The sequence below is a fragment of the Vicugna pacos genome, chromosome 11 (assembly GCF_048564905.1).
Source record: "Vicugna pacos chromosome 11, VicPac4, whole genome shotgun sequence".
Taxonomy (NCBI): domain Eukaryota; kingdom Metazoa; phylum Chordata; class Mammalia; order Artiodactyla; family Camelidae; genus Vicugna; species Vicugna pacos.
In genome coordinates, this window is record NC_132997.1 from 64,013,985 (window position 1) to 64,033,649 (window position 19,665).

General features: G+C 34.6%; 1 protein-coding gene across 1 annotated transcript in view; it reads left to right on the plus strand.

The window, feature by feature from the left end:
- Positions 1–19,665, plus strand: part of LOC102539006 (protocadherin-15) — a 379,801-nt gene that overhangs the window by 217,660 nt on the left and 142,476 nt on the right. The window contains exon 16 of the mRNA XM_072971518.1: positions 768–896. Coding sequence (XP_072827619.1) covers positions 768–896 — 129 coding nt within the window. The remainder of the gene's footprint in view (positions 1–767; positions 897–19,665) is intronic.

Below are 19,665 nucleotides of genomic sequence, written 5' to 3' on the forward strand. Positions count from 1 at the left end.
CATGTGCTATACTCAGGCTTTGATTCGAGAGAGCAGTTTCCAGCTTGAGTGATGTATGAAGATGCTCCTTGATTGTGCGAAAGTCATTGACTTACATGATACTCTCTTTTTGTAACCGACCAGGGATTTTACCTTTTAACCAGCTAGCACATACTGCTGGTAGGGTTCTTTGCTTACCATTTTCTTAGGCTGTATAACCATGAGGTAGTCATTTGATTAGTGATTATTAGTAGTATCCTCAAACTCCTGGTTTAGATATGAACCTAGAAAATTACTAATGTAGTATTTTCTGATAACATTTGCTTACCTGAAAATACCCATGGGGCATACCATGCTATTTTATAATGTACTAGTTATCTTTTTAAACAGTACAAAATGTAGGTGGGAAAAACTACAGAAATGTTACATTTCAGAGAAAAAGGAGTGCACATATATATAAACAAAAGCCTGCCACCCGTAAAATGTGAACAAGATAAAGGTAAAAGCACTTTCTAAAAGTAAGGCTCCAGGAAATACTTGACATTTTCAAGAAGATATTTGCCCTTTAATATCATTATTTGTTTTTTCCAACTGTTTTTTGAGGTATTTGAAAATTGCAAGTTTCCTCTCTTTTTTTTTTCTTTTTTGGGGTTCTTTTTTTGGGAAAGCTAAGAAATAGGAGTAATAATGAGATGTCTTTTAGATAGACAAATGCCAGGATGACCAATTAACTGACATCAAAATAAAAATAACTCCTCTCACATTTAATCTTTTTGGTTTTCTTTAAGACCTCAACCGCCACAGTAAATGTGGTGGTGACAGATGTCAATGACAATGCTCCAGTGTTTGATCCTTATCTGCCCAGAAATCTATCAGTGGTGGAAGAAGAAGCCAATGCCTTTGTGGGTCAAGTAAGGGTAAGTGGAATATTTGTGTGTATCTTAAATGTATTCTTTTAAAGTGAATAATTTTCTTTCATGTTAATTTGAAAAGAGATTCAGCTAATGCCATGTGTTCAATGATGGATCATCAGAATTATTTGAAAGCAATCAGCAAGATCACTTGGGTGTAAGGCAAGGTGGTAATAAAGTGCATTCATTCTTGATCACTGTGCTGGATACCCCTCAAGATGTTTTTTATAAATCATATTGTGTCTGCTTGGATTTAACTTATTAAGCTTGCTGATTTACATTTTATGACCATTGTGTCATTTAAACACTGATTCATTGGAGAATATTCTTATTCAATATGTATTTCTTATTTTCTAGAATTATAATAAAGTATTTTTAGAGAAGAGTGTAACTGGCTATACCATTAAGTATAAATTTGGACATTCATACCTCAAAATGGAAATGTTTAGATGTACATTTGTTTGATTATGTAAACACATCTTTAGCATCTACTATATGCCTTATCTTTCAGACATATCCCTTATTGAGCACACTTAATACCCATTTCTAGGCATGTTCTCCTAATTTATCACTGGACATATTAGCCAGTTTCTGTAGTTTTATTGATGAATAATCCCATTTTATAAAATTAGAGACAATACGTTCTCAATTGGGCCATGTCTGGTCTTGAACACAGCGAGTGGTCTAGAAACCATGAGACAAAGGCAGATTTTGAGGAATATACACATATTTTGAAGTATTTACCTCAGATAAGGCTTGTCCATGGTTTCCAGGCCAGGAGAGACTCCTCCTCCAACAAGAGATGAGTTGCCCAGCTATCCCACGTCCAGGTTGCAGGATCCTACTTCTTCCCTGTTAAGATCTTGAGTTTTAAATAAGAGCTTTGCTGATGCTTTGAAGTTAATCTTCTGTACAGTTCAGTTATTATTACAGTCAAACCAAAGATCTGTTTTTCAGTTCAGTCTTCTCTCTGGTTTAAAAGACAAGATTTCTTTAAATGCTGTTGTAGAACCTTCTGGATTTCACGGTATGCTCTGAGATACTGATTGGCTAGTTTGAGCCTGTCAGTTTTTTTCCTTAGAGCACTGACAATACTTGCAACTACCAACTCCGTAGTCATTCTTATTATCATTGTCACTTCTTCTCAAATCCTGGAGAAATTGGTGAGACATCTTTATGCCACCCCAGTTCACTATGAGGAAGAGTCTTGTATCACGTTGTCACAATATGCCAGGTGGTCTCAATTCCATGTGGCCAGACAACCATTCACCTCCAGATGCCACACGATACCTCTGGTGTCAAAAGTTTTACTCTGATTCCACCAGAGAAAACCTGGAGACAAATTCAGGATACATAGGGTTTTTTTTTTTCATTTTTTATTTTTTGAGATATTCAAGTAATACTAATTGTGAAGTGAGGAAGTGATGGAGAGGAGAGAAGGTAGCCAATAAAGGAATTGCTATTAACTAGCTGTCATTAAGAAAACTGGAGCTTAATCCCAAGGGCAAATTTGGGGAATGACACAAAACACATTCACCAGAGTTACTGATCCTGAGAAGTGATGGAAATGGTAAATTCACAGAATAAAAACTGAGAGTTTTTGGTCAGTGATGCTGTGGAGGAGGTCACATTTTCAGCACTTCCTGCCTCCAGCACAAGCAAGACCCCAGCTCTCTGCAGTTCTGATATGAGGGCATTCAGTGAGACCGTGAATATTAGCAGGTATAAGTTGGCCAGAGAGTATACATGTTCTGATGGACACGCATGGGGCACTGACAGCTTCTGTTACACCAAGCAAAAAGGTGATTAAATCTATCAGAGGAACACGTATGTGCAGGAAACAGAGAAAAGGAGCAATTCTGGGGAAGTTGACTATGAATATCAATGAGAAAGAAATTAAGAGAAGTTAAAAGCTAAGGAAAGATAATTACACAAATAAAACCATAGAGAAATGAGAGCATGTGACATGTCATAATTACAGTAAATAAGATGTGACATATAAATATTTCTTTATGCCATGTTGTAGAAGGTGCTGAGGGGACCTCTAGAGGGTCTGTGGTGTGGCATCATCAGCTTTTATTTTAAAAAATTACTCCTGAATAGATTGTAATGAGAGATTATAAATCCAGAAAGCTGAATTAAAAGACAACTATAATAACCCAGTCACTGAAGCTTGAACTAATATAATAGTTTAATCATAATGATAATTGTCACTCTAGGATGCCACATTGGTGAAAGCTGAAAAAAGATAATTTAATCATATCTATCAACTATTCAGATAAAATAAACAGGTATTGAAATCACTTAGGAAAATTATCTTTCCCATTCCTCTTAATGTACTTAGCATTGGAGAGATAAAGCTTATGTGGAATATATAACTAGTAAATAAGTAGCCATTAACATGCTGAATAATTTTTAATTTTTTTTCCCTTTTCTTAATTTAGTTTTGCCACTTTTCCTACTGGTTTTCTGCCTTTGTAAGAATTACAGCATTAAGTTTTATTTCTTGCCTCCTAGTTCTTAAATTTGATGAGAAACAGTCTCTCTAATTTTTCAGCATTAAACATTGAAATATAGACCTTAGCCTCATAATTTGATAAGGCAGTAATCATACCGGTCTTTAGGCAATAACATGTTTTCATAAAAACTAAAATGAGTTTGAAAGTACAAAGGAAATGGAAAATAGCCAAAGCAGGTGCATCCAACTGATTCTGCACAGTTCCAGAGAAGTCTTAATGTTCATGGAATGGAATTCTGATGCATCACAATGGTCTCCTGTTGCTGCCTAATGATAATTATATAAGACAGTAATTTCACTGAATGACTCATGCTCCACTTTTAAAATTTAATTTTGTCACCAAAAACTATTGACACACCAAAACCCAAAATATGTGTGGTTAGTAATTGTATTCAATTTGAGTTACCCACTTCGAGTTTTTGTTCTAATGGTATTTTAGTATGAGTAATCCAACATTTGAGTTCAAATGCTGAAGGAACTTTTTACTTACTTTTTATTTACTAAGGCAGTTTTGTAGTAGCAAATTTTATTAAATTGGTAGTACTTCTAAAGCAGTATTTATGGATTATACAGAGCAAAAACTTTTTATAGGCATATTAAAAATGCACTTACTTTTTAACGTAGACCTTACTATACACAGATATATTATAACACACTTCAATTTGAGAATCTTCCCCATAATCTCAAAGCATGTGCAGTAGCAGCGTCGTTGGGGAAAAGGTGTATACAGAATAAAACCGAGCAAACAAGTAAGAATAGACTCTGTGTCAAATTTACTGAAAGAAATGAAAAACATCACAGGACACCAAGGTGGCTATGTCAGGATTCATGGGGGAAAATGTATCATCTGCAGTAACTTAACAACTTGGTAAGATTCTAGCTGAAAAAACAATGGAAATAAAGATACCAGGCAGATGTGATACAAGACAGAATTGAGCTCTAGAGACAGTTTGACAACAAGTCAATAGCTTGACAATAAGGGAAGATTTGTTTAGAAAGGTTCTAGAAAATTGGTTCAAACATGTTAAGTTCAGATGGAGAAGGCCCGGAAGACCTAACAAAATAGCCGCTGATGAAATGACTTTACTTGTCAGTGTAAAGTTTTGTTTAGTACCCTTCACAGTATCTCACAGAAGTTAGAATCTAGAAGGTCTGTGTGCATAGTCTGACTCTGGACCACAAGCATGCCGATAGTTCATCTTCAGAGTGAGTCTCAGATATAAAAGACCTCATACCAAGTACTACAAAATTCTCAGTTGATCCCAAATCCTGAGTTGTACAGATACCCAGCAGAAGATGCAAAAGAGAGAAAGAGAGAGATTACGCAATAGAGAAGAAATGTTTAAAACATGTATGTTTGTACATATATATTTACTTATTATTACTTATTATTTACTTATATATTATTCACTTATTATTGTTAGATAAGGTAAATAGTTGAGGGTAATATTGGGTATATTATTGGGATTATGTAATCTTTAACAAATTTGGTAAACTGCTTGGAGTATCTCCCAGATCCTGTTTATTCTTAAAATTGAAGGCCCTGCTGGAAATAAGTCATCCTAATGTGCAAGAGTCAAGCAGATGAGTTTGGTCCCATTATGAATGCTAGGTCTTCAGAAGTGGGGAATCATGTTGTCTAGTTCAACATAGTGTGTGTCATTTTCATTTGTTTTCTCAAACAATGTCTGATGGATTCAATCTTGAGTCTGGGTTGGAGAGTGAGGAGAAGATAAAGGAAGATCTATTTCAATCAACACTGTCTTAGATGCAGGGTCACAGAGAGAACTACTTTTCACTTGCCTAACAGAATGTAGCTGATAAAGGCAAATGAGAGAGTGTTTTTAGTTTAGTGCACTTGTTGCAGGAGACCCTCCAACACCTCCCTCTGTGTGCATATTTCAGATAAGTGGAGGTGGAGGGGAGAGCAGCAGAGTTTTGGAAACCTTGGGTCTTGTATCAAAGGTGTCTAGCATCTCACTGAGGAGTTTCTTAGGGGCCAGAATTCTTTTTTAAGTTCTGCATCTCTGTTTTTCAGAGTAGTCCTGGGCATGATTTCACAGATGCAACAGAGAAGGCATACTTGGGAAGAACATGACCTGTTAAGATTTTTAAAAGTTCTCAGCATTGAATACAATATAGAGTGAGCCTCTTCTCAGCAAACTTCCAGTTAATGCCATGTAGAAATTCTCATGCTGAACTGACTTCTTTAGCTCTAAGTAACACAAATAGAGCTCTGACTCAACAAAATGTACCTCCAGTTCTAAAACAAAAGAGGCTGAATTTATTTAACCTGAAACACAAATGTATTCCTATTGTGAGATCTGCATGCTAAATCTCAGCTGGGAGGAAGGGGTAGCGATTCAGTTTTAAACCCTTTAATCAGTTTAAGAATCATTAGTAAACAGCAGTATTTAAAAGGGTAGTAATGGTGTCATTAAAAAAAGAAATTGATAACTCCTTCCACTCTGCAATTTAATATAAACAAAATAAATCTGAACCTCAGTGGTCTGTCTCTGATTAATGCACTTGTTCTCTCCCAGTGTGGGGTTCTAAAAATGAAATGAAGGTGGGGAGCTTTCTGGTGTTTTATTTGTTTTTTGTAGCTTAGTGTGACATTCAAGAGTGCCTAAAACTACAATACTTTTTTTTTAAGTGGGCCACAAGTGGGGATTTTTATGGGTTCTCTTGTCAAGTCAAACTATACAATGCCAACACTGTATTCAGTCAAGTAAGGAAAAGAAGCCCACACACTTTAGAAACCTGATGATGTTTATTTTAATGCTGCTACCTAAAAATAATTATAATGGAGATTTATCAATTGCTTGTGAATATTTTTAAAGCTTGGTGATCTTTCAGATATTCAGTGAGCAGTTCATAAATGGATTAGAAAATTTCATGCATGTATTTTCCTTGGGACCTACCCTTTCAGCAGTTTTTCTTCTTACTGTTGGCTATTATAGTAGATATGTGTCTGTGTGCATACCCATGTGTGTGTGTAGATAGTCACAGTTGTATCATGAATGATAACCACTCTCAACCCCATGGTCACCAACGACCTCTTTATTGCTAAATGTCGTCTTTATCTGAACAACTTCACTGCTGCATTTGAAAAGGATCTCGCTCTGTCCTTCTGAGACTCGACTACTTGTTTGCTTCTGGTTTTCATGTTTAAAGCATGTCTGATTCTTTTCGCCTTCTCTTTATCTGTTTCTTAAAACCTTTTTTAAAAACACTATGTTATTCCGTTTTTTCCCCTAGCTTTATTGAAGTATAACTGGTATGCAAAAAGGGACACAATTAATGCACGTAATTTGGTGAGTTTGGACATAGACTTGTACACTTGTATTACCATCACCATATCCATCGCCTACAAAACAAACTTTCTATTTGGAAGTGTCCTCTCAGTTGTTCTGACTCTACACATTCCTTTTGGGAAATTCCACTAATGTTAAAACCCACAATTTTTATTACATTTGGGTGCTGATGTCTCCCACAGCTGTAACTTTACCACCTCTGCTCCTTAACCTCTAGCCTCAAATAAATAGTTATCTGTAAAACACACCCACTTGAATATCCAATAGGCACTTCAAATGTAGCACGTTTAAGATTGAACCCTTTTTTTTCATCTTCCCCGTAAAATGCTTCATCTCCTGAATTCTGTAACTCAGTTAATTATTCCCGAGTGAATTTGTGGAGCCATCTCAGTCTTCTTTTTCTCCCTCACTGTCCGTCCATTTCCAATCAATCATCAATTTTGATCATTTTATATGTTTCGAATTGTTCTCAAATTTTCTCCTTTCTCTAAAACAACCATAGTCAGGCTCTCTTTATTTGTCACCTGACCTACTGTTACAACCTCTTAATGTATTATCCTGACACTAATTTTAACAAACCTCATAATTCTCTTCAGTGTAACTACTGGAATGGTGTCTCTAACAAGCACAGCTCATTAGTAAGAAGTGTTCCTACTCGATGCACCCCCACTGCTTTACCTGCAGTGTTTCCAGCTTGCTTGTGATTACTGAGGTATGCTCTCAGAACTCTCCCAGGTGGGTTTGCCTTATGCTCACGCCTCCTGCCCTCATGTCTTCTTTCTCCATCCCTTATTTAGATAGCTCATCCTTGAAAATTGTAGTCAAACATAGTCTCTTCCAGAAAAGCCTTTTCTGAACTTTTCTGTGTACCAAATGTCCTATAATGGCCCACATTAAACCATGCACAACTATTTTGATAGTACTTACTGAAATATTTTGAAAGTATCAATTTATTCTAATTTCTTGAAAGCAGAGACTATGCCATATTGATTTTAGAAAATTCACTACCTAGTCCAGTATTTGGCTCTTAGAAAATGCTGAACTAAACTAGACCTAATGATTATAATTATGTGAAAGTATATTTTTCCACTGAACATTCATAAACATTGTAGAAAGAGAAGCATCTAAAAGTACCTATTTGGCTTACCTCACACACATACAAGTAAATAAGTTGTCTTGATTAGTAGAGAAGACTTTGATACTGGAAATCTGTCCACTTGTAGACTTTCAACATGTAGAATAGTACACATAGGGTTAATTTAAAAAGCAGTGTTCATGTAAAGAGCAATTGAAATTTATTTTTAGTACAGGACAAATTATTTACCACTTGTAAGACCAGGAAATAAAAATGAAGGATATTTACAGGTGTAAGAAGGTCACAGGGAGGAAAACTGTAAGAGACGCAAAACCAGCCTGTCTGGTCACATATTTGGAATTGTGTTTCCCACTCACTCATGTGAAATATATACTCCATTTAAATTATGTAATATTTGTCTAAGAAGAAATACCAGCTATGTTTGCCTCACAAACTCCTGCTCCATTCATCTAGCTGCGCCTTTTAATGCTACTACTTGTTTAGGAGGTCCAACTTTATACAAATTGCAGTTCTGTTTTATAGACTGATGAGAATTCATGGCCTATTCACTTTAGTTGCATTCAGTTATCCTTTTCCACAAAAGTTATAGCTCACCACAATTACTACCACTGACTTTACTGCCTATCTAAGGAGACTGGTGATCAATTTTGGGTTTTATAGGAAGGATTCCAACTGTTTCTGCAGCCTTTTATTAAGACCAAATCTTGTCCTTCAAACTTTAAGAAAAAAAAAGGTGTAATATAGAGAAGGTGATTAAACGTGAATGCACGATGTAATAAATTATTACAAGTTAAACATAAATGTAAGTATAATCTGAGAATATAATGCATCACCAGGAAAGCCCCCTGCATGGCTTCCTCCACCTCCAGTTAACCAGTATGATATTTTCTTGCTTTCTGTTGTCTACCAACCAAATAAGCATCCATAACTAATATAGTTCATTTTTGTCTATGTTTTGTGTATGTAAACAACATTGTAGTGTATGTTTGCTTTAGTATCTGCCTTTTTTTGTTCATTTTTATCTTTTTTACCCACATTTCTGCCTGTTTACTCATGTATTTTATTTGCTGTGTGTGTCTGTGCCCCAATTCATTTTCGAATTCCACTATTGACGAATATTTGAGTGGTTTCCAGTGGAGACTATTATAATCAATCCTGCTGTGAATATTTTTTCATATAATTTCTCCTGGTGCACGCATGCCTGAGTTTCCCTATGAGTATAAGTATAGTTAACTTTATTGAAAATGCGAGCACTTTCCCCAAAGTCATTCTTGACTGTGTCAAGAATGCTCAGTTAGTCATGATCCCTGTAGGTATTCTTGGTGTGTCAATCTTTCTAATTTGGATCAATCTGATACAGTTTTAGTGGTTTCACATTGTGGTCTTGATCAGCATTTCCCTAAGGATTGCTTCTTGACCTTTTGGCTAAGATCAAGTGCAGCTTTTTCCTGACGAGATTGAGCATCTTTTCATATATTATTTGCTATTTCATTTTTTCACTCAAAGTGCTTATTGATGTTTCTTAGCCTTTTTTCTGTTGGGTTGCCATTGATTTTTCTTCTTGAGTGTTCTTTTTCTGTGGAAGGTCTTTATATATTCAAGACATGGCTCCCTCCTTGTTATATGTATTTCAGACATCTTTTGCAATGCTGGGGCTTTCATTTCACTTCCTTAGGGGTGTCTTTTTATACATAGAGTTTTTAATTTTAAGATTGCCAACTTTATCCATCATTTTTCAATTGTTGCTTGCTATCGTCAGATCATGAAGGCATTCTCTGTTATTTTAAGATACTTTATTGTTTTATTTATATCAAGTCTATCGTCTGAAATTTATTTTTCTGTATGATATACAAATCCACTTCACTTTACTCCATGCAAATACTTCTGCATTTATTTTCCCTATATTTCCTTCTAGGAGTGTTATAGTTTCAGGTCCTCTTTGTAAGTCTTTAATCCATTTTGAGTTGATCTTTGTGCAAGATGTGTCCAGTTTTATTCTTTTGCATGTGGATATCCAGTTTTCCCAACACCATTTGTTGAAGACATTATCCTTTCCCCATGGTGTAGTCCTGGCTCCCTTATCAAAGGTCTCTTAACTATATAGGTGCAGGTTTATTTATGGGCTCCCTATTCTGGCACACTGGTCTATTTGTTTCTTTTTATATCAATATCATACTGTTTTAATTAGTGTAGCTTTGTAATCTTATTTTGAAATCAGAAAGTGCAATGCCTCCAAATTTGTTGTCTTTTTTTTTTTCTCAAGGTTACTTTGGCTATTCGAGGTCTTTTGGAGTTCCATACAAATTTTAGGATTGGTTTTCTATTTCTGTAAAAAAAAAATGCCATTGTGATTATGGTAGGCATTTCATTGAATCTTTAATTGCTTTGGGCAATTAAATATGTGAAATAGGCAAGTCACATAATTTCTCTGATATCTGTAAAGTGCAGTGATGTTATTGGTGTGATTTCCTTGGCTATACTCTGAGGAAAAAATGTACTAATGAATATTCATTTATTCATCCACATTCATGTTTGAAGTCTTTGCTCAGTTGTGGTACACAGTGCAAATAGATGGTGAGAGTAGTGAAAACAGCAAACATAACATTTTAAAGTAACAGACTTTTTGTGAGTATTTTCTAGCAGTATACTTTAAACTATATTTTTTCTCTTGCATAATTAAAGAAGGAGTTTAAAATTACATTCCACAGTTTAAAAATGATATGTGGACAATTTTATAAAATCATCTTTTATAACTTCTACAAGAATGCCTCTCAGGAAGGAAATACTTTTTTTTTCCCTTGAGGAAAATACATTGATTTGCTATTCTCTAGGTTAAAAATGAGGAACAGAAGGCATAAATGTTTATATGAGTCTAGACCAAAAATAATCATTAAGCTGTTGTATAGTTAAAAGTTATTTCTTTTACTCCCTTAAGGGAAGAATATGTAAGAAAAAACATGGAGAACAGTCAGGAAAAATGGACATAGGGAGGGCTATGTGTGATATAGGTTGGTAGGAGAATGAAAAAACAAAAATTATTAATATTGGAATACTTAACAGAATTTGAAGAAAATAATTGAACAATAATAATGTTTATTTTTTAAAATGCTGAACATATATAAATGAACAAACTGGTCACATTATTTAAGACGATAGTTACTATAAAGCAGGCTGAAGTATTCTATGTGTGACTCACTTTTTTTTCCAGTTTTAGTGAGGTATGAATTACAAATAAAACTGAGATATTTGGTATATAATGTGATTATTTGATATACATTTAGTGAAAGGATTAGCCCATCAACGTGTAACTCACTTTTGAAACCTAATATAAGATGCGTGAAAAGAAAAAAACTGATTCTTTATGATAAAAATAGTTTGAAATGGCATGAGATGTCAATTTTATTGAGCTTATTAGGTTCATTCCACAATAATTTAAATGTCATAGAAAATTCAAAATAGCCAACTAGTCAACGCCAGGATATCTTTTTTTTTCTTTTAATCCCATATTGTGTCTCCCAACAAGCATCAAATTTATATTCCATTGGAGCTGAATTTAGCCTTTCTCTCTGGAAGCCAAGAATTTGCTGTGTTTGTTTACCACCTGGCCATTATTTTTATAGCTAAAACTATACGTCAGAAGATTATCTATTTCTCTGTCTTTGACTTCTCTTACCATTTAGTTGTATAGTCAATATTCCATGAGATATAAAAGAAACATAATAAACAGGAAAAAATAGTGAAGTTAAGGGAAACCAGCAGAATCATGGGATTACTAAAAACACATTTGGAGAAATTTATCAAAACTAGATATGTCTTACCATTTCATTATAGATAAAAATTAAACATAGAGCAGTAAAATAAAATTACTACAAAATTGATTAGCTGTGAATTGCTTCACTTTCATTATATTGAGTTCTTCATCAACTATGTGGTACCAAAATTTCTGATTAAAGGGAAGTGGTAAGTTTTAGGCTGATAGGAGAGATGGAGGCAGCACAAAGGTAAAGACTTGGGAGGGTAGAGGTAGAGAAAAAAGGTTAAACAGAAATAATAAAAAGATAAGAAGATCCCAATGAACAGGTTCTACTTTGTCTTTTCAAATGGGGAATTTTTTTAAATTCCAAAAGAGGTAAGAATACTCACCTCCGCTTTTACCCTGAAACCTGGATTATTGACCATACCTTCTTCTAAATAATGAGACATGTATTTCAGGTAGAAATATTCATACCTAGAAAATTTTGTATTCAATTTATAATCTCACTAAAAATTGTAGGTAGTCTTGGTCCTGAAGAGACTAAAAATCAGTATTAGTGCATTGAAATAACATCATTCACACAAGAACCTAATGAATTAACAAAGCTCAACAAAATTTTAGCAGTTACATACATTTGTTTGACATTTCTAAGCAGGTTTACCTTTTCTGATTTTTCTAATTGTCACTCAGTTAGAAATCACAAATCCCACACACTCAAGAATAATTCACAAGAGCGTAAAATCTGCCACAGACTTAATGTGGACCACTTGGTCCTTTCAATTTTTATTTTAAAGAAATGCTATAAATAAAAATATTTAGAGAAAATATTTTAGACCAATAGCATCACATATCTTTCACTATTTTATTTTCTTCCAATATTTGGTTTACTATCAGCTTTTGAAATAAGAGAAGATATCTGGGACCTTGTGAAAATTTACTGAAATTTAAACAATGACAATGAGTGAGTGATAAATAAATTTTTGAGAGATTATCTCAATTCCACACAGATCTGTGAACATTTAGCTGTGGTTAGCAATGTAGGAATACATTTATTATAATTTTTTAAAAATTATATTAGCATTATTAACTAACATATATTAATTGTTTGCTACATGCCAGGTACAGTTCCAAGTGCTTGTTTGTGTATTAGCTCATTCAATATTCTCAGAATCTAATATGGTAGGTACTGATATTTTCTCTACACCTGCAAACTGTAAGAAGTGAATTACTTTGCCAAGACCGTGTAACTGGCAAGTGGCAGAATTAGTTGCCTCAAGCTGTGAAATCCTAAGGAACTTGTAATTACTGTAACTGGAAGCAGCCTAAAATTCTGGATAAGAGCGCTGGCCTTGATTAGACAGTCTCAGGTTTGAATTATAGCTTTACTACTTAGCAATGCAGTTTCCTAGTCTAAAAACTGGAGGGAGTAGGTCTCATTTATAAAACCCCCTAAGGCTGGAGGAAGAGGATGCACAATTGCCCCAGCATACTTAAGAACTCGAACAGCTAGCATGATAGTAATAGTAGTGCCGGCAGCAGCAGTAACATTTTATACGCTTGCATTTTGACACCTACCTTGAGATGTAATTTAATTTTGATTCAACCACCTATGCTATGAACTGTTTTCCTAAGCTTCCTACTTACATTTCAAAATCACGTCCTTTACACTTTCCTAAAAATGGCTGACAAAGTTGAAACGATTACTAACTACTTAACAGAAGCTTACAGGTTGCCATCAGAGTCTTGCCCAGTTTGGCATTCAGCTTGGAGATGATGCCTCATTCAGCTCTAAATCCAAATTATTATGTCATCACTTAGGAAACACTGTTTTTCCATTTCAACAACTAAAATGTAATGAAAAAAAAAACCTCAAGACTTTTACTGAAATCAAGATGTACTTTATCTGTTGCCATTTTTCCTAAGGAGGGAGAACACAATTATTTTGTCGTGGCTTATACTTAGTGCAGTGATGTGGAAGTCATCATGAGGATCCCTGAACTTACTAAAGCTAAGCTCCAGAATGGTGCATGTGAGTGGAATGCCATGTGCTCTCTTGGCCCCGCAAAATTGGATTGAGTGCCTCTATTTATATGCTCTCAGGCCTCACCATACCTTTATCACAATACTCTTTAAAATTTGAAATTGTTTATTTGTGTAACTGTTTTTCTACCTTTATCTTCTCCATTAGAATGTAATTTCCCAGAGGGCAGGTTAGAAACTCTACTAGATGCTGTAATTGTGCGATGTGTTTTTATTTTATTATTGGAGACTGTTACTCTAGTGATTTTTTAAGGGCAATTATTGTTCAATATCTACTTTTTTCACTGTAGTTGAAGTGACGTTAGGTCAAAGAGCACTTTGCTCTTACTCTAATTCTTTAGAGTCACAGCCCCTAAAATGCTGTTCAGCAGAAATTCAACAGTAAATACATGTGAATAAATGAATGCATGAAAGCATATGTGATTAAGTCAAATGAAGTTTAAAAATAAGTATTTTGTGGTTTTTTGCATTTATATATTTTTTCTAATATAGGAGTGGGAAGAAATAATACCATTCAAAAAATTCAGTTAATATTTACTGAGATGGAAACTCAATTCTACACTAAAGCATTAATGTAAACAATGCACATTCTCTGCTCTTTTAGAATTCATATTAGATGACAGAGGTATAAATGCTAATAACTATACACAATACAATGTTAAAAGTGCTGAGACCGGCACGTACGAAGTGCTATGTATGAGATCAGAGAAAAGTGGAAACTGATTTAATTTCACTCTCAACATTTAAATTATATGAATATATGTTTTTATTTATCTTTGTTCATTTGGTTTTATTTGATAAGAATAACATTAGTTCTGTGTCTACCCAAACATGTTTTAGAAGAGTGCGCCAAGAGGAAATACTGCTTGTTTGTAATACACTCTTTTGAAAGGAAAAAAGGATTTCCTGTGTCTTTATCCTTTTAGTGTTTATTTCTCCTTTATATATACTGAAGTATAGTTCAGTACTAAGTGTATACCTCTGCTTCAAGCCTTCTTTAAATAGATTTCTTGCCTGTTTCAATTTGTCTGAAATCCCAAAAGGCTTAGTTAAAAGTTAACCTGCAACAACAGAACATTGCTTAAGTTTAGAGCTAGTAACTGCATACAAATCTTCATATATTGTCACAGTCAGCTTTTATGAACTGTCCCATTATAACTGGAGAAACCTACATGCTGTATATGGATCATTAACAATGATATATAGAATTCAAGATCCAGATTTGAAATGTCACTGTTAGGCTAACAGTCATGGTTTTCCATCGTCTCTCTGAACCCTGCAGTACACCTTGACAGGCCATGCTCTTTATAAAGCATCTATTTACATAAACTCAACGATGACCAGGAAGGTGAGATTATCTTGGTTTATTTTAGATGCAACAGTATTCTTTAGGGGACAGATGAAGATTAAGTTTACTTTATATTTGACTCTAGTGTTCATTATCTTTATTGAGCAAAGTTTATAATTGTTTTCATGTTCATATCACTTTTTAATGAAGTTAATTTTAGGTAATCCAAGGAAATTGGTATGAAAAGTAAGACTGAAGGCATGTATGGTATGGTATTGTATATTTCTTAGTATATTAATTATCATGTAGATTTGCATGTATTAGTATAATGAACAGAGAGAGCAAGAGAGAAGGTGAGGGGAAGGAAAGTTGATGTAGTAGTAAAAGCAAAAGTTTCACAGTAGCGAATCTGGGTTGGAATTTTAGTTCTGCTACTTACTAGCTGTACAAATTAGTTAATCTATTTAAGTTCATGTAACATCAGTTTTCTCATCAGTAAAATGAAGGTGATCACAATAACTTCCTTTCAGTTTTGATGTGAAGATTAAAAGAGCTAATGTACATAAAAGCAATTTTCAAACTAGAAAGCACTAAACAAGTATCAGTTTCTAAGTATATATACACACATATACATAATTATGTCTAATTGGTATGTAGCACTTCATGAACATCTGCACTCCACATCCAACTGTATTCACAGAACACATTTCCTAACTGACCCCACAAAGACTTGACACAATTCTTTCTTTTCCAGTTTTTTTTTTAAATAAGTAATTGTGGCATCTTTAAGAGCAATTAACTAGCTGGCATTAGGGAACATATCTTATGCTTTTGTATATCTGGCACCAAGCATAGCACCTGGCAAATATTACATATTTTAATACATGCTGGTTAAATGAATGATTAAAGCAACAGTTCTGATATTAAGAACAAAGAGTGATGTGACAACTTTCAGTCCCCATCAATTCAGTTAAGGGTTGCCTTTTCAAATTTTGCAGTTTAATTGCCAACAACGATTTATAGCAGAGAAGTGTTTATGGGGCGCTTTAAAGCCTAAATTATTTTCTCACTTCACTGGTGTGGCATCTCAGGTAGAAGTAAATGAGTGAGCACTAACACAGCTAATGAGTAAAAGAACTGAGAATACAAAAATAGATATTTTTGGACCAAAAGCTTAGTATTCTTTTAACTGCACCATGCACAGATAAAATTTTAGAGGCTGCAAGAATACTGTTCCTCAACCAACACAAAGACAACATTCACAAGTGTCTCTGATTGTAAACAGTAACTCCCTCTGCACCTCCTTGAAGAGTTACTCTCTCTTTCACTCAAAAAGGAGGAAATGGTTGCATTTTGTCCATATGTTTTTCCACTTGATATACATTGCATTGATATATTTTCTACTTCAGTTGGATGGTTATGATCCATTTTATCTTGCATTTATCCATTCTTTTAATGAATACTTATAAAGCATCTTCAGCAGGTTTGAAGGCTGATGGAAATAGGTTCAGTAAAGAGGCATGTGGAAGATGCTGAAAAGAGAGGCAACATTGTCCCAAGAGCATAGCCCCTGGGAACATAGGAGGGAGTTGAATCCACTGGTGGAGGTTCTCCTCAATTTCAGCAGCAGGAGAATGGACAAGGCAGGAATAGATGTCAAATGGTTTGTAGGTTTATTTTGAAATGAACACCTCCATGTCTCAAAATAGTCAGTGAAATTCATAGTTCTTCATACATTGAATACTCTGTTTGCCAGGATTTCATGCGATGACTTCCATGGACATCACTGAAGTATTTTTCCCTTCTTGATATCACTGCAGACTAGCTTGCAGCCCAGCAAAAAATAATGTAAGGGGAACAACTGGCAGGTTTTTTTGTAACCTAGGGTTTTATTTTTCTCACTGAATAAATGTAAATTCTGAGCTACTCTGTAATCATAATCTTCAAGGTATGGATTTCTGTGATATGGCCCTTAATTTTCCTAATTAAATAACTATTCCATAGTGAATTCTGAAATGTTTCCAGGTCATCTTACTTTTTATCCGTGGGCTCCTATCCATCATGCAGCTAGAATAATTTATAATGCTGCACCAATTACAACAGCCTCCTTCCCTGAACAGAGATCACAAGTAAATGACGTATTAATGTCCTAAATTCAAATCCAGGATCTCTTTATTTGCTAGCTGTAAGAACCTGAACAGATTTTTTTAGCTTCTCTGCAATATTCTCATCAGTAAAATGTGGAAAAAATAACTATCTTACTGGGTGTTTGTGAGAACTAATAGTAGAAAAGATGTAAAGCTCACCATATCTGATTTCTGCTGTTAAATAAGAATTAAATTTGAAAAGAAAATATGAACCACATCTCTGAGTACAAGGGTAGAAGTAGAGCATTGTTAGTTTGTGTCGGAATACTAAAACCATAGGTTTTTGAAAATTTGAGGCTATTCTGTAGCTCTGTATCTGATTACTTCATTTGAAAACAATGAGTAATTGACATTGTAATGATTCTAAGTATGCATGCATGGATGTGTGTACATATACGTGTGTGTGTGATTTATTATATTCTGTTGCACAAGGAGTTTATAGTCTAATTAAAAGACAATACATATATGGGTTTGTGATGGAGACTGAAATGCACTACCTAGATCCCCCTTCAAGGAAGGATATTCTGGTTTCTGGGAGTGATGTAGGGAGATATCTTTCAGCTGCCAGCCTCTGGCAGCAGGATTAGTTCTATTGCAGAGAGAGAATTGTCACACCTTTCTCAGTGTAGCCCACATTCTGACTGATGCCCAAGAGCAAAGGCCTGATCATTTTGGCCCAATCGGGAATAATTCTAACATGCAACTTAATTCCGGATCTCCTTCCAGAGTTGGCCAAGACTCTTGTTGGCCCTGTGTAGTTGGATTTCTCCCTTAATACAATCCTTCTTTTTCCTTCTGCTTTCAGCATATATTGGTCCCAAAGGTACACTTGCAGCTAATTCCTGTCTTCTTTGCTTCACAGGGGACCCAGCTGGCAAACACTCTTACATAGGACAGTGTTTTCCCTCAAGTCATACAAGAATGAAAGAAGGGAGGCTCATTAAAAAAAAAAAATCTAGATTCAGCCTAGAAAATAAATAAATAAAAACAGGCAATATTTCTTTGGCTTGTTTCTTCACTATTTAGTTTATGCTATCTCAAAAGGTTTAGTTCATTGGGATTCTGAAACCCAGGACTGGAAATATTCCCTGTGGGTGTCATAATTCACAATGTGGATATACAGAAAATACAGTCTCTTTTTCACTGTCTTATTCTTTCTATCTCAACATTTTTATGAGGTGCTCCTCTGAGCCTATAGTCTTCTCTAATGGTTTTATGACTCCTCAGTATCATACTCATCCAAGTCTGCACAGACAGATTTCTGTCAAAAGCAATCAGTCTTTATGAACGCTTCAAGAATAATGCTTCCTCTGAGCAAACCAAATCAAAGTGGTTCACACTTGTCATGTTGGATGGTAGCTTCAGTCTCCATTTAGAGTCTTTAGACTTTAAGTTTGAAGTAAGTCAGTAACTTTCTTCTTTACTATCTGCAAAGAGTCTTGGTAGACAGATTATAGAGTTTCAGTTTCTCAGAATAATACACTTCACTTGAACCTCTGATTTTATCTATCTTTTTATGTTAGGCTTCACTTCTTTTATTGACTTAATTATATTAACTAGGCTGATTCTAACCATCAACAGAACTCCATAGAACAAATACCATTGTGCTGAGGGAACATTTCTGCTTGACCAGTTCATAAGATCATCTTCTCATCATTGAGAATGTGCTAACAATAAAAGAACATATGTCCAAAAGAAGTTTTCCCCCACTATTTTTTTTACCCTCAATTGGACTTGTTTTTCCTCATTTAACTAGAAAAAAACTTAAAGTGGATGAAATATCTGAGTCTTTTATAAATCTATAGCTTTAAAAATTCTATGTATATTTCTGATATTAAGATGAGCAGCAGTACCATTTTACACTAGAATTTAAGGAAACAAACAAAAAACACCTTGCAGGATGCTTGCCACATGGTAATCATTCTAAAATCACTGCCAACTGCTTACACAATCAGTGACACATAGGGATGTGCTCTGAAGGTATATTGGAAGGAAAGCAGCTGGAAAGGAAAAGAACAAGCAGAATTTAAATCCAAAATTTCTGATTCAAAAAGCAGCTCTACAGTTTGTACACCTTAGCTTTTTTCCCCTGTACATGAATGCAGACCTAGGGAGCAAATGGGGAAAGATTACTTACTCTTTCCAATTAATTGTACTCCCCTAATTTAAATGAGAATGTTAGCCAAATAGTAGAACATTTAATCTTCTGTTACTTCAGTGCATTGTTGGCACAGGAAGGAATATAAAACATAGATTTCCAAATCAACCAATTTGTCGACCTCTCAGATTGGGGAAATGGGGCATAACTAAAAATTGCTAAATTTTATGCTTACTTCAAGGGATAGTGGATGATAAAATAAAACCAAAAGTTCAGAATCTGTATCCTGCTCTGACCCAGTGACTTTATCAGGGTAGGTGACTACAGTTAAGATTTTGACAATAAGTACAAAATGGAGAAAGTCCTTTTAATTTTATGGTTGTCATTTGGGGAAAAAAATGTGTGCTTATATCAAGCAAAAGGCATTATTTGTAGTATTTGGGCGTTAGGAGATATTTTTCTCTCATTACATGAGTATCTTATTGGCCAAAGGCATTTTTATTTCTTTTGTCTTAGA